At 34.8% G+C, this 13891-nt stretch overlaps 1 protein-coding gene across 1 annotated transcript; it reads left to right on the plus strand.

Annotated features, from left to right (window-relative positions):
- The first annotated feature begins 12794 nt into the window (after nucleotides 1-12794).
- On the plus strand, nucleotides 12795-13385 carry LOC141689549 (uncharacterized). The gene has a single exon (XM_074493894.1). The coding sequence runs from the start codon at nucleotides 12795-12797 to the stop codon at nucleotides 13383-13385; it is 591 nt and encodes a 196-aa protein (XP_074349995.1).
- Nucleotides 13386-13891: the final 506 nt, after the last annotated feature.

The raw sequence follows: 13891 nt of genomic DNA on the forward strand, positions 1-13891 counted from the left end.
CTGTATAGTAAACCGTCAGAAAATATGAGAGAATAAGAAAAAGAGAGAGAGTAAGTAGAATAGAAATATAAATAAAAGATTTGAAAATCTTTTATCTCTTTTACTTAGACACCCCACGTGATAACAGTTATTGAGAGAATTTACACCTTTCAGGCATGCAGCAGTTAAAACAAAAGTTAATGGGCACGGGAAATAAGTAATGATTACTATGCACATTCAGTTTTTCCAAAAAAAAACTGTTCCCACGAAACAAATGATTATGACTGCTTTATCTCACGTAATCCAATATTCTGATAAAATATAACCGTTCAAGTATTGACTTAAAAATAAATCAAGTAATTAAATACTTCCACGTAAGCATCAGAATTTAAAAGTCATCAGAATATGGCTTCTTAACCCAAAAAGTGAATGTTTATTTCTGTAATTCTTCACACAAATACTGATATGGTTTCCTCAAAACTTAATCATCAAAACTTCCATCAGAACTTGTCCTCAAAATTTATGTAACTGACACTTAAACTGTTCATCTAAAACAATATTGATCACCACAGTAATCTTCATCATTCATATGGAGTGTAAGTGTGTGCATTAAGCCAAATATCAGACAAAGAGTAAAGTCTGGTTCACTTCAGTACATCTTAGAAATAAGGCATAACTAAGAACTTTGCTCAAAATCTGTCATTAGTCTGAAGTCTACTATAGAATGAGTTCATGCATGAGTCCACCTCAACTGTTTTGTGCTCATTTTATGCATCTTTTGAAATTCCTTTTTACAGTGGCTTCTCAGTGTAAGTGAGTCACGACTGCTTATCAGAATTTATGCTATTATCAGAGTACTTCTCCAGTAATCAGAGAATGTAAAAAGTCACCAAGAAAATTTTATTTTGTTTTTCTAATGCATATTACTTAATACCAACAATGCACTTGGGTCTTCCCTTCCACATACATTTTTCTCTAGATCTCAAAGGAGTACCTGATATTTATTTCTTTTCTTTTATTTTTCTTTTGATAAGTGAGGCTTATCAGCACTTAGTACACCCATAAGATTTACCAACATCAGAACTTCACATATAAGAAGCACTCTTCTAGTTTTTGACTTAGTAATAAGATACATAAAGTAAACCTAACCAAGCTCAATATCAGAATTTGCTTGTGTCAAAAGATTTCCAAATAAACAATTACTTCAAACATGGGATATTTAGTATATTAAAGACTACTAGGTCAGCATCTAGCACAGTTATCCTCATTGGATTGAATAGTTACAGAAACATTCATATCACTATCAGAGTTTAGAAATTCACATCAGACAACAATCAACACTTAGGTAATTTCAATTTAAGCACAGATTATATAAAGATAGTAATATCTGTAAATACTGATCATAAAGTCTGATGTATCAGAACATAAACTAAACAGATTTAGAGAAAGAACCTGAAACCATTCCAAGTTCATTTACCAATCTTGTAAAAGTAGCTTCACATAGTGGTTTTGTGAAGATATCTGCTAGTTGTTGATCTGTTGGAACAAAATGCAATTCCACTGTACCTTCCATCACATGCTCCCTTATGAAGTGGTACCTTATGCTTATGTGTTTTGTCATAGAGTGCTGAACTGGATTACCCGTCATAGCAATAGCACTTTGATTATCACAGTAAATAGGGATTTTAGAAAATTCTAACCCATAATCCAGTAGCTGATTCTTCATCCAAAGAATCTGTGCACAACAGCTTCCTGCAGCAATGTACTCTGCCTCTGCAGTTGTTGTGGAAATTGACTTTTGTTTATTGCTAAACCAAGAAACTAATCTGCCTCCAAGAAATTGGCAGCTTCTAATCTAGCAACTGGTGCAAATGTTTCATCATAATCAATTCCCTCATGTTGAGAATATCATTTTGCAACCAGCCTTACTTTATTTCTTGTAATTATGCCATCACTATCAGTTTTGTTTCTGAACACCCATTTTGTACCAACAACTGATCTGTTCTTTGGTCTTGGCACTAAGGTCCAGACTTTATTTCTTTCAAATTCATTTAACTCTTCCTGCATTGCTTGAACCCAATCAGCATCTTGAAGAGCTTCTTCCACTTTCTTTGGTTCAGCCTGAGAAAGAAAAGAATGATAGAGACATTTATTTGATAATGTTGTTCTAGTTCTAATACCTGATTTAGGATCTCCAATAATCAAGTCAGGTGTATGTGCTTTAGTCCACTTCCTTGCAGATGGAAGGTTATCTCTAGAACTGGATGCTCCCCCATGATCCATGTTGTCTTCATCAACATTTTCTGATGCTCCCCCTAAAATCATGCTCTCTGAGTTGGATCCTTCAGAATTTGAGTTTCCAGAATTATCAGAACTTGGCCCATCAGAACTTGATGAATCAGAATTTGAGTTTCCAGAATTATCAGAACTTGGCCCATCAGAACTTGATGAATCAAAATTTGAAGAGCCTGTTCTAGGTTCTGATGCTTCTTGAGATGTGGTTGGATCTTCAATATGCTCCCCCTGCACAGGTGCATTTTCCTTTGGCGTAGTCACCACAGTTTCAATAACATCAGAGTTTAACCCATCAGAGTTTGCAGTATCAGGATTTAGACTATCAGAATTTACGGAATCAGAATTTAAAGCTTCATTCTCAAATCTCAGCTGATCATGATCATTGAAATCTTCAAGTCCATTAATCTTCTTATCATCAAAAGAGACATTGATAGATTCAATGACAACCCTTGTTCTTTAATTGTAGACTCTGAAGGCTTTTTTGGAAAGTGGATATCCAACAAAAATTCCTTCATCAGCTTTTAGATCAAATTTGGATAGCTGTTCAGGATGAGTTTTAAGAATAAAACACTTGTATCCAAATACATGAAAGTACTTCAGATTTGGCTTCTTTTTCTTCACCATCTCATATGGTGGCTTTCCATGCTTGTTGATAAGTGTTGCATTCTGAGTAAAACTAACAGCCTGCACAGCTTCAGCCCAAAAGTAGGTTGGTAACTTTGCTTCATCAAACATAGTTCGCGTAGCTTCAATAAGAGTTCTATTCTTTCTTTCAACAACTCCATTTTGCTGTGGAGTTCCAGGAGCAGAGAATTCCTGCTTTATTCCATGGTCTTTGCAGAACTCTTCCATGATCATATTCTTGAACTCAGTGCCATTATCACTTCTTATGATTTTCACATAGTTTTTGACCAATTTATCCAGTTGTATGACATGATCAATCAAGATAGATGCAGTTTCACTTTTTGTGTGCAAGAAATACACCCATGTGTATCTAGTAAACTCATCTACTATGATCACAACATATTTCTTCATTGTAATAGACATGACATTCACTGGACCAAATAGATCAACATGTAGTAGGTGATAAGGCTCAAGAATTGAAGATTCAGTCTTGCTCTTGAATGAAGATTTTCTTTGTTTTGCCTTTTGACATGAATCATAAAGGCCATCATGAGCAAATATTGATCTTGGCAGTCCTCTCACAAGATCTTTCTTGACTAGTTCATTTATATTGTTGAAATTAAAATGAGAGAGTTTCTTGTGACAATCCCAGCTCTCTTCAATTGATGCTCTACTTAACAGACAAATTGCAGAACCATCTGAACTTGTTGAAAGCTTGGCTTCATAAATGTTACCATGCATGTATCCCTTTAGAACAACTTATCCTGTAGATTTGCTTACAACTTCACAGTGTTCTTCAAAGGAATCCACATGATAACCTCTGTCATAGATTTGACTAACAATCAGCAGATTGTGTTTAATTCCTGAGACTAGAGCTACTTTTTCAATGATGACATTCCCAAGATTGATATTGCCATATCCCAGAGTTTTTCCCATGTTGCCATCTCCATAAGAAACACCTGGGTCAGCTTTCTCCATAAAGTCTGATAGCAGGGCTTTATTTCCAGTCATATGTCCTGAACATCCACTGTCCAGAACTAGGATGTTTTTCATGTTGCCCTGCAATAACAAAGACCACGAATGATTAGTTTTAAGGACCCAGACTTGCTTGGAGCCTTTGGCCTCATTAAGTTTGTTAACATTTGCAGCGGATTTAATATCAGAGTTTATGTTAACATTTTTCTTATCAGAATTTACAGTATCAGACTTTGCATCAGAACTTACACTAGAAGGAATAATGCTTACTTTCTTCAAAGAAGGTTTTATTTGATAATAATCATAGTACAAACTATGATATTCCTTACAAGTATAAATTGAATGCCATAAACTACCATAATGAAAATAAGGATTTTGTGGCTTAAACCTAACAGACTGACTCTTAACTCCTGACTTAGAAGGTAAGGAGTTTATATTCTTATTCTTCCTGCAAAAAGAAACCAGATGGTTAGAATTTCCACAGTTATAGCATTTCTTTCTAGGAGCATTAGGAACAGGCAGATAATTATTGCTTTTATTCACACCTTCCTTTCCATTCCTATTTTTCCTAGGTGGCTTTACCTTGTTTACATTATTAATCTCTTTCAGCTTATACTTAAGCTGCTTCTTTGTCATTAAGCCTATGTTAACTTCAATTGTCTTATCCTGTTTCAATTTGTCAGAAGTTGACTCTGCCTTAACTTCTGTCTCAGTATCTTTCATCTTTTCAGAATCAGACTTTACAGATTTAGCTACAAACTTAACAGGATTTAACTTTGGCTTAGTAGTCTGTTTAACAATAATTGGCTTAATTTGTTCAGTTCCTGTTTCACTTTTATCATCTCCATAACCTAAGCCCTCTTCCCAGTTTCCACTACTTAATAAATTCTGAGTTGTTCAGCCAGAGTTAGTCCAAGTCCTGATAATCTCTCTTTCCTTTTCTAACTTAGTTTTTAGAGATTGATTCAATTTTAACACTTCATCTCTAACATAAAAAGCATCATCTCTTTCTTTCTGAGTTTGATGGAACATAACTAACTCTTTTTCTAAATAGTCATTCCTTTTCTTAAAAGCCAAATTTTCAAAAGTTAATGACTCATCAGACTTTGTGATGAGAGCCTTTCCTTTACCTTTCTTTGAGACAACCACTGTGGGGAATTCCTCCTCAGCCTTAAGAGCAAATGTTCTTGACTTTCTCCCATGCCTCTTGCTTCTTTGATCCATCTCAAGTTCATGAGTTTTGAGCATACCATAAATTTCATCAAGAGTAGTTTCATCAAGAGCATAGTTGTCTCTTATAGTAGTTGCCTTCAAATCCTAACTTTCAGGAATAGCTAAAAGGAATTTAAGATTAGTATCTTCAAGATCATATTCCTTATCCACCAGTGACAGATCATTCAAGAGTTTGACAAATCTGTCATATAGACTAGTTAATGACTCATCAGGTTTTGAGTCAAAGTGCTCATACTCTTGAGTGAGTATAGTCCTCATGTTCTTCTTAATTGAATCAGTTCCCTGGCATCTTGTCTCCAAGGCATCCCATATCTCATTTTCAGTCTTGCAGTTAATTACCCTGTTTGACATGACATTATCAATGGCACTATGCAGCAAATGCCTTACCTTTGCATCCTTGGAAATATATGAGATATCTTCAGCTGTATACTCACTTTTCTCCTTTGGTACAGTCTGTGCTGGCTGACCTGCAACTACAACAGAGAACTTGGTTGGCTTATGTGGACCTTCATTAATTCTGTCAAGGTATTCTGGATCTGTAGCTTCCAGAAACATAATCATCCTCACTTTCCATATGGGATACTCAGAAGGTTTCAGTATAGGAACCCTAATAGTCTCATATCGATTATAGATTTGAGTCTTTGGAGTTTCTTCAGTTTTGGTGGGCTTGGTTGGAGTTTTCTCTTCTTCAGACATGATTGTTTTGGATCTTTACTGTATATGTGTTAACAGACTGCTCTGATACCACTTGTTAGGTCACACACACTGTAGAAGGGGGTTGAATGCAGTGTATACTACAATCAAATCGAATTAAAAACACAAGTATGAAACACAGAATAATCTTATTAATGAAACGGTATTACAATGGAACCGTTCTCTCTCAGTGATGAACAAATATCACGAGAGCTGCTAGAGTTACAATGAATAATATTCTCGATTAAGATAACACTTATAGTGTAAACCCTATGTTGTGTTTATATAGACACACAGTTACAAGATAATCTTCTAATTGATATCGAACATAAATCTGCATCCTAAAATATATCAACTAGTTATCTTTTCTTCCAAGTATTCTATTCTTCATAGAATTCTTCTCCATGCATATCTCTTCTTGTGTTTGCCTTAATCTTCTTTCCTTCAATCAGTCGTCTTCCTCATCTGAATGTCTTATTAAGTCCTGATATTATCTCCTGATAAATTTCTTCTGATATCTTAAGTTCTGATAACTTAAGTTTTGATATCTTAAGTTCTGACTTCAGTATAAGTACTGATTTCCAGTTAAGTCCTGATTTGTCCTGTTAGTTAAGATCTGAAAACTAAACACAAATCATTAATAGACATGACATCACAAATATATCTAACAAATCATGCATGAGTTTTCATCTCCAAGGACACCATAATAAAATTGAGTGGTTGAGAGAAAGAACAGATCATTGATTGAAGCTGCAAGAACTATGTAGAAGAAAGTTACCAACCTATTTTTGGGCTGAGGTTGTCAACAATGCATGTTACACTCAGAATATTTATATGATCAATCAAGCCAAATGCATGACTCCTATTAAGTGTTCAAGAAAAGGAATCCAACACTGAACTTTCTTCATGTTTTTGGATGCAAATGTTATATTCTAAGGAATCAAGCTGACCAAAATGGAAAGTTTGATGCAAAAGTTGATGAACGTATTTTTGTTGGATATGTTGTTGGAAAAACATATAAATTCTACAATCAGAGAACCAACATTATTATGGAATCTATACATGTTGTGTTTGATGATAAAAATATTGAAGGACTGGAAGATGAAGGTTTCCATGAAAGTCTCAAATTTGACAATGTTGAGATGTACTATGATGATAGTGATGATGAAAGTGGTCTAGAAGGAATGGCTAAAGAACATTCAGACTTGTCATCAAATGAAGTAACTACAGTTGATGCACAGAGTGCTGCATCCGTTGAAAGACAAAGTGCAGCATTCGTTGAAAGATAAAATGTAGCATCCGTTGAAAGACAAAGTGCATCATCCATTAAAAGACAGAATACAACATCCATTGATGATCATTCTTCAATTGGCGCTGAATGTCATTCTAGATCACTGTTTGACATAACTCAATCTTCAAATCAAAGATCCACCAACTCAGGGGGATTTTCATTTACTCAATACTCAGTCACACATCAAAACACCAATGAGGCCACTTCATCTAGAGCAAATCTACCACCTCAAAGAAAATGGACTAAGAATCATCCATTTGAACTGATCACAAGTGATGTAACATCTAGAGTGCAAAAAAAGAGAGCAAATCAAGATGAATGTATGTATAGTAGCTTTTTATCATAAGAAGAACCAAAGAGGGTAGAAGAGGCTCTAGTGGATCCATATTGCTTTTTAGCTATGCAGAAAGAGCTAAACCTATATGAAAGAAATAAAGTATGGAAGCTGGTACCCAAACCTAAAAACAAGAACTCTATCGATACTAAATGGGTGAAAATGGCATAGTCATAAGGAACCAAGCTAGATTGCTTGCAAAAGGATACTCTCATAAAGAGAGAATAGATTTTGATGAGATATTTGCTCTAGTTGCAAGATTTGAAGCTATCAAAATCTTTCTAGCCTATGCATCTCATGCCAATTTCAAAGTCTCTAAAATGGATATGAAAAGTGCATTTCTGAATGGAGAATTGGAGAAGGAAGTCTATGTTAGCCAACCTTCAGGTTTGAAGACCCAAACTTTCCAGACTATGTATACAATCTATTGAAAGCACTTTATGGATTGAAACAAGCACCTAGAGCCTGGTATGACACCTTGTCAAAATTTCTTTTAGAAAATCACTTCCCTAGAGGTATCGTTGACAAAACTATTCTCTTTTGAAATATAAATGGCTCTAGTATACTTGTTCAAATCTATATAAATGATATAATATTTGGCTCTATAGATGTAAGCTTTGTAAAAAGTTTTCCAAATTAATGCAAAGCAAATATGAAATGAGCATGATAGGAGAACTAACTTATTTTCTTGGTTTACAAGTAAAACAAGTTAGTAATGGAATATTCATTAGTCAAACTAAATATATTTATGATCTTTTAAAGAAGTTTACTATATGGATTGCACATCTACAAAAACTCTCATGGTCAACTGAAAAGTCTGTTGACATTTCAAGTTAAATATTCCTTATCCGTTGAAAGTCAAATATATTTCTGGATACATTATCCTTCAATGTATAATGGTATCTTTAACATCGGTTGATTTGTATCAATCATGGCCGTTAATTTTGAAACATCATTCGTTGAAATATGCTTACAGTCGTGTATGTATATATTGATGGACAGTTTCAGAATTTTTTACAATTCACTTTATTTTAAAACGGTTATTTTTTACATAAATCATTGGATATTTATTTTTATTTTAATCATTTGTGTGCCTTAATTTGAGTAAGTATAAAAGTTAATTCATTTTCAGATCTCTTTTTTATCTCTCTTTAATTTTTCAAGGCAAATTTTACCCCCTTCTACCCAAAACCCTCTTTCTTTCTGTAACTTCAAACTCAGAAAAAATGGCACCAGTTATGAAGATTATGGCTCAGATAGGGTTCGTGTATAAGAAAAACAACTTTGTTGCTCTGGTGGACAAGAGTGTTGCTCATGAGGACTATCACAGAATGATGGATTTCATAAGCAACTGTAAACTCAAGTATTCTATGCTTGAGTCACCAGTCATCTACTGTGAAGTTGTTGAGGAGATATGGACTACTGTTGTCTTTAACTCCAAGGACATGACTATTACCTTCACTCTCAAAGGTAATAATGATGATGATTGAGTCTGAAATCAGTGAAAAACATTTCGTTTTAGCTAAAATTCGAGTTACATGTTGTGTTCGAAGAATTTCAGAATTATAGTCTTGATTTCTTGAATCATTCATCGAGATAGTTAATATATGGTTTTATAATTTGTTGAGGGATTATTTGTTGATGCATGTTGATTTTAAGTGATTCTTGAAATTTTCTGAATTTACCTTCTTGTTTTAATTCAAATTTTATGTTAAAGATTCGGTTGTTTTTTATTTTAATTGATAAGATAGGTTCATTTGATTTTGGTAACGATATGTGGAAATTTGCATGTACGAGATATGGATTCGAGTTGGATTATTAAGATTTATATTTGGTGTTAATGAAATAAAAAGTAATCCTTGAAATTGAGTTGCATGTTATAGTTTTGATTCGGTGTGCTAAGTCGATAGATGGTATTAATATAAATAAAAGTGATTTAGGGTTGTGTAATTAGTATTAGTTGGATCGTTGATTGTTGTGATTCGTTGCTGATTGTTTTGAGTAAAAGGTAAACGTATTTACAAATACGTCATGTCGGTTTTCAAAAATAATATATATATATAAGTATAGATGTAAAGATTTGGTTATGAATGAATGTGTCGGGAGATGTGATTTGTGATTATTTGTTATGTGTAAGTAATTGATTTATCATTGATATTAAGGGCATTCGAATTGTTATTTGATATGTGTCCTACAAAGTTAAGTTATATTATAGGATTGGGGTAGACGAGTAGATATTTTGAGAAATGTCAGGAAATTGATATGGTTTCTAACTAGGGTTCATTTTGTATTGTAGATTTGGAAAGCGAGGGCATTCAGGCTAGGAAAGGAAAAGAGGTCTTAGGTGGCAGTAGCTCAAATTCCGTGAGACAGGAAAGCTTTCTGAGGCAAGTAACTCTGCCTTCTATTGTGAATTGATTATAGAGGGGATATTAATTATATGCACTGATAGAGTAAATAATCTTCATAATACTGTTATTGAACCTTGTGATAAACCCTAATAGTAGTCCTTTGTTTCAAGTACTTATACCATGTTTCCATATTTTGGCTATCTTTGTGATCCTTTGACCCGAAGTGACATATTGGATCTTTCATATTCAATACCTTGTTAACCTAGATTCCTATGATAATAAACTTGTGCCATGATAATGTGATGTCCTTTGAAACTATCTTGATAACAGCCTTGTTAATACCTTACTTGATGATTGGGCATCTCCTCACTTGTGATACCTTTATTTACAATTTGCTTATTTCCCTTGAATTCTTGAATTGAACCTAAGAATGATTTTCGACTTGAATGAGTTCAAATGATTTCACGTACTGATAATGTTAAAATGAATGTAGTTAAAACTTCTGTACCTTCCAATATAAAGGTTTTCCAAATGAATTACTAAAGATTAGATAGAGACGTAAGAGGCTAGTGGGACTAATCCAGTCACATAAGAGGCTAGCGGGGCTAGTCCAATATATAGGCTGAAATAATGTCATAGGTACCTTAATGACCAGATGGAGGTCAGTACGGGCTGATCACCCGTATTATATTTAAAAGATGGATATTCTAATCAAAGGTTCTTTGTTGTTAAAGAATAAAAGTGAAAGATTTATAAATGTTGCAACAAGCATTATGCCTTACTTTTGATTTAAAATTGAATCTTCTTTAGAGTTGTGAAAATTTATTTGAGAACCCTGATCACTCTACTTTGATATTGATACTCAAAGCTTGGAACAATTTTCTCTTAAGATGTGAGAAAGCCTCTGCGAACCTTATCGTTGATAAATGTTGATATCACAAACTTGAATCTTGAAACCCTCTTTTAACACCCTTTCCTAGATATTGATAATGCTTCCACCTAGTTTACTGGGAATATAATGTCTCTGTTATTTTTTTATTCTTAGAATTGTTTAAATAATTACTTGCTGAGCCTTTTTGCTCATTTATTTGTGTTGATCTAACCATGTCAGTTAAGCAAGAAGATGGGCAGACTTTGGTGCAACGCTCGTAAGAGCGTTCCTGGAGGTCCTTTCTGCATCATCGGATTTCAGGTTCCAGATCAGGTAGATGCTGTGTGAGAAAGTGACGATAGTTGGTGGGAAGTGTAATAGCTGAAATATATACTTTTGGGGTATCTGTCGAGTCTAAGTCGGAATTGATTAATTTGGTTAAATTTATAATAAGGGTTGTAATAATAATATCTTGGTTGGTAGTTGTAATCTTGTCTCATACTCTATCCTTTTTAGATCCTAATAGTTTCGGGGTTTATTTTATTTTTGATTTTATATTATATTGGTATATTGGTAATGTGGGTCCTCATTCCTAACCCCGAGTTTGAGGGCGTTACAAGTTGGTATCAGAGCTACAGGTTTCAGTCCCTGAGACAAGTTAGGATAAAAGGGTATTATCGTGTAAATAAATAGTAGGAGAGGGTTCGACTCATATAGAGTTGAGTTAGACTATTAGGTATAGTCTAAGTAAGTGTATAGGTTGAGAAAGTAATTAGAGTTAGGGCATCGAGTCAGTTAGAGGTTTAATTTAACCATAATGTTGTTTCTTAGTTGTTGTTTTATGTTTTATCGCAGGACCCTGATAGTGATATTGAGGTTGATTCGACTCATCCCGTTAGCCTTCTTGATTCTACCGAGGATAGTATTCTACCGGGATTTGTGGAGCCCCAATATATTCGTTCAGACTCCGAGGAGAATCCATCTGAAGATAGTGTTGCCCTTACTGGTATCAGTGTTTCCCTGATACCAGTACCTGAGTCCCCAGTTGTTAGGGCAGATTCCCCAGCTCATATGCCTGAGTCCTCGGCTTTTGATAGAGTACATGTTGTGCCTGTACCTGCCCATGTTAGTGATGATCTGGCTCGGGACCGTGACTTTATGTTTGCTCTTATACCGGAGTTGAGATCTTTAATAGATAGGTTGTTCCGAGAGTCTAGGCTGCATATGTTGGTGTCGAAGCCCAAGTGGCGTGTTCGTATCGAGATGGTTGAGCAGGTTGCCCGTAGATGGTTGGATGAGGGTCCCTCTTGCAGTGATGCTGATGCTGAGGCCCGCAGAGTTCATAAGCTGATGCGATAGATGCTTTCTTTGTTGAGGGAGGTTCTTGATCTCCATGTCTAGTTGTGATAGTGAGTTAATATGGGACATCTGGTACAACATGTATTGTGTTATGGTTTCTTTCAGCGCCAGTAGGTTTGGTATACTTGGTCAGATTTCGGGTTCCCTTTATAATATATTATAATCTATTTTAGTGTGGGTTGTGTTGGTAGTAGTTAGGAAGAAGTTAGGGGTAAATGGGGGATTTTTCCAGTTTTACCTCTATTTAACCCTGGTATATTATTGTACCTTGTATCCAGAATTTGTTGTATTTGAACTAGCTATCTATGTACCTTCATTACCATATTGTGGTTCCTTGAATTTCATAATACTATTTGCGTAACATTTTTACCTAGCAATATTATTTAACACCTTTGTGATAACAAATCTTTTGACATGTGAGAACCCTAACTGGTGAGAGAAATATGTAGTAATAGGATTGCATGTGCAAATGGGTAAAACTCAAAAAAAAAAATTATACCCCAATATTTAAAAAGAATCATTATTGTTATATATACTATGCTATCATATCGCTAAATAATTAATCATCAGGTTTATAAAATGGCCACTTCACCAAATCACCCTGAAGAAGAAATGCAAACTCAAAACCGAGATCAAAACAAAGCCACCCCTGTGATGAACCGACTTCTTCAACTCCTACAACAACCCTCAGCCTCGAGAATCAGAAACTTCAAACACTTTCAATTCGTTTATCCCCCAGAATTTGTAGTTTTGCCCGATCTAGTTAAAGCTCGGTCCTGGTTAAGAGAAATGGAGAAAGCTTTTGAATTAGCAGAAGTTAAGAACGAGAAGAAGATGAAATACGCAAGTTATTACTTGAAGGATGAGGGTAGATATTGGTGGGAATCTACCAAAGTGTTGCAAGAAGAAGAAACTATCTCTTCGCAAAATTTTATGGAATTTTTTCTAGAGAAGTATTTACCGAGTTATATCCAAGATCAGTTAGAGATGAGGTTTCTGGATTTCAAGCAAGAGAATATGATGATGGCAGAGTATGAAGTGAAGTTTTCAGATTTAGAAAGATTTATGCCAGAGTACGTGAATACAGAAGCTAAGAAAGCTAAAAGATTTCAACAAGGACTTAAGCCGTGGATTCAGAGTCAAGTGGCTTTTCTCGAGATAAGGACTTTTGCTTACGTGGTACAGATTACAATTATTGTGGAAGGAGAAAGAGAAGCAACTAAAAGGAAATATGAAGGAAAGAAAAAGAAGTTTGAGGATTCAGAATCGGAACAAGGAAGGTCTAAGTTTAAGGGAAAGTTTGGGAAGAATGTTAGCAATGCTAGACAGAAATTCCAAAAGTTTAAGCCTGAAAATGGGAATCAAAAGAATCGTTTTTAGAAAGCTGGACAATCAACAAGGTAAAATAGACCCCAGATTCAGGAATGCAAGACTTGTGGAAAGAGACACCCTGGAAAATGTAATAAGCTCAATGTGACGTGTTTCAAGTGCAACCAGAAAGGTCATTACTCATCAGAATACACGAGTGGTATGGGGAAGCCAGAGATGACTTGTTTTAAGTGTGGGAAAGTCATCCATATGGCGAGGAATTGTAAGGAACCTATTCAGAATGCCAATGTTCTTAGGATTGCTGGACCACCGCCTCCACCAGCACAAATAATTCAGCCAAGGGCACGGATGTTTAATATGACAATGAAAGATACAGTGTAGGATGCGGATGTGGTAACATGTATGCTTGCTATAAACTTAGTAGAAGTTAAATTATTAATGTATTCTGGAGCTACTCGATCATTTATCTCTGAAAGCGTTGTTGATAGATTAAAGTGTGTTGCGTACCCTTTGGAATTTAAATTTTTATAGAAGTAGAAAATCAGGAAAGAGTTACT

This window comes from Apium graveolens, chromosome 2 (assembly GCF_009905375.1).
Source record: "Apium graveolens cultivar Ventura chromosome 2, ASM990537v1, whole genome shotgun sequence".
In the NCBI taxonomy this organism is placed as follows: domain Eukaryota; kingdom Viridiplantae; phylum Streptophyta; class Magnoliopsida; order Apiales; family Apiaceae; genus Apium; species Apium graveolens.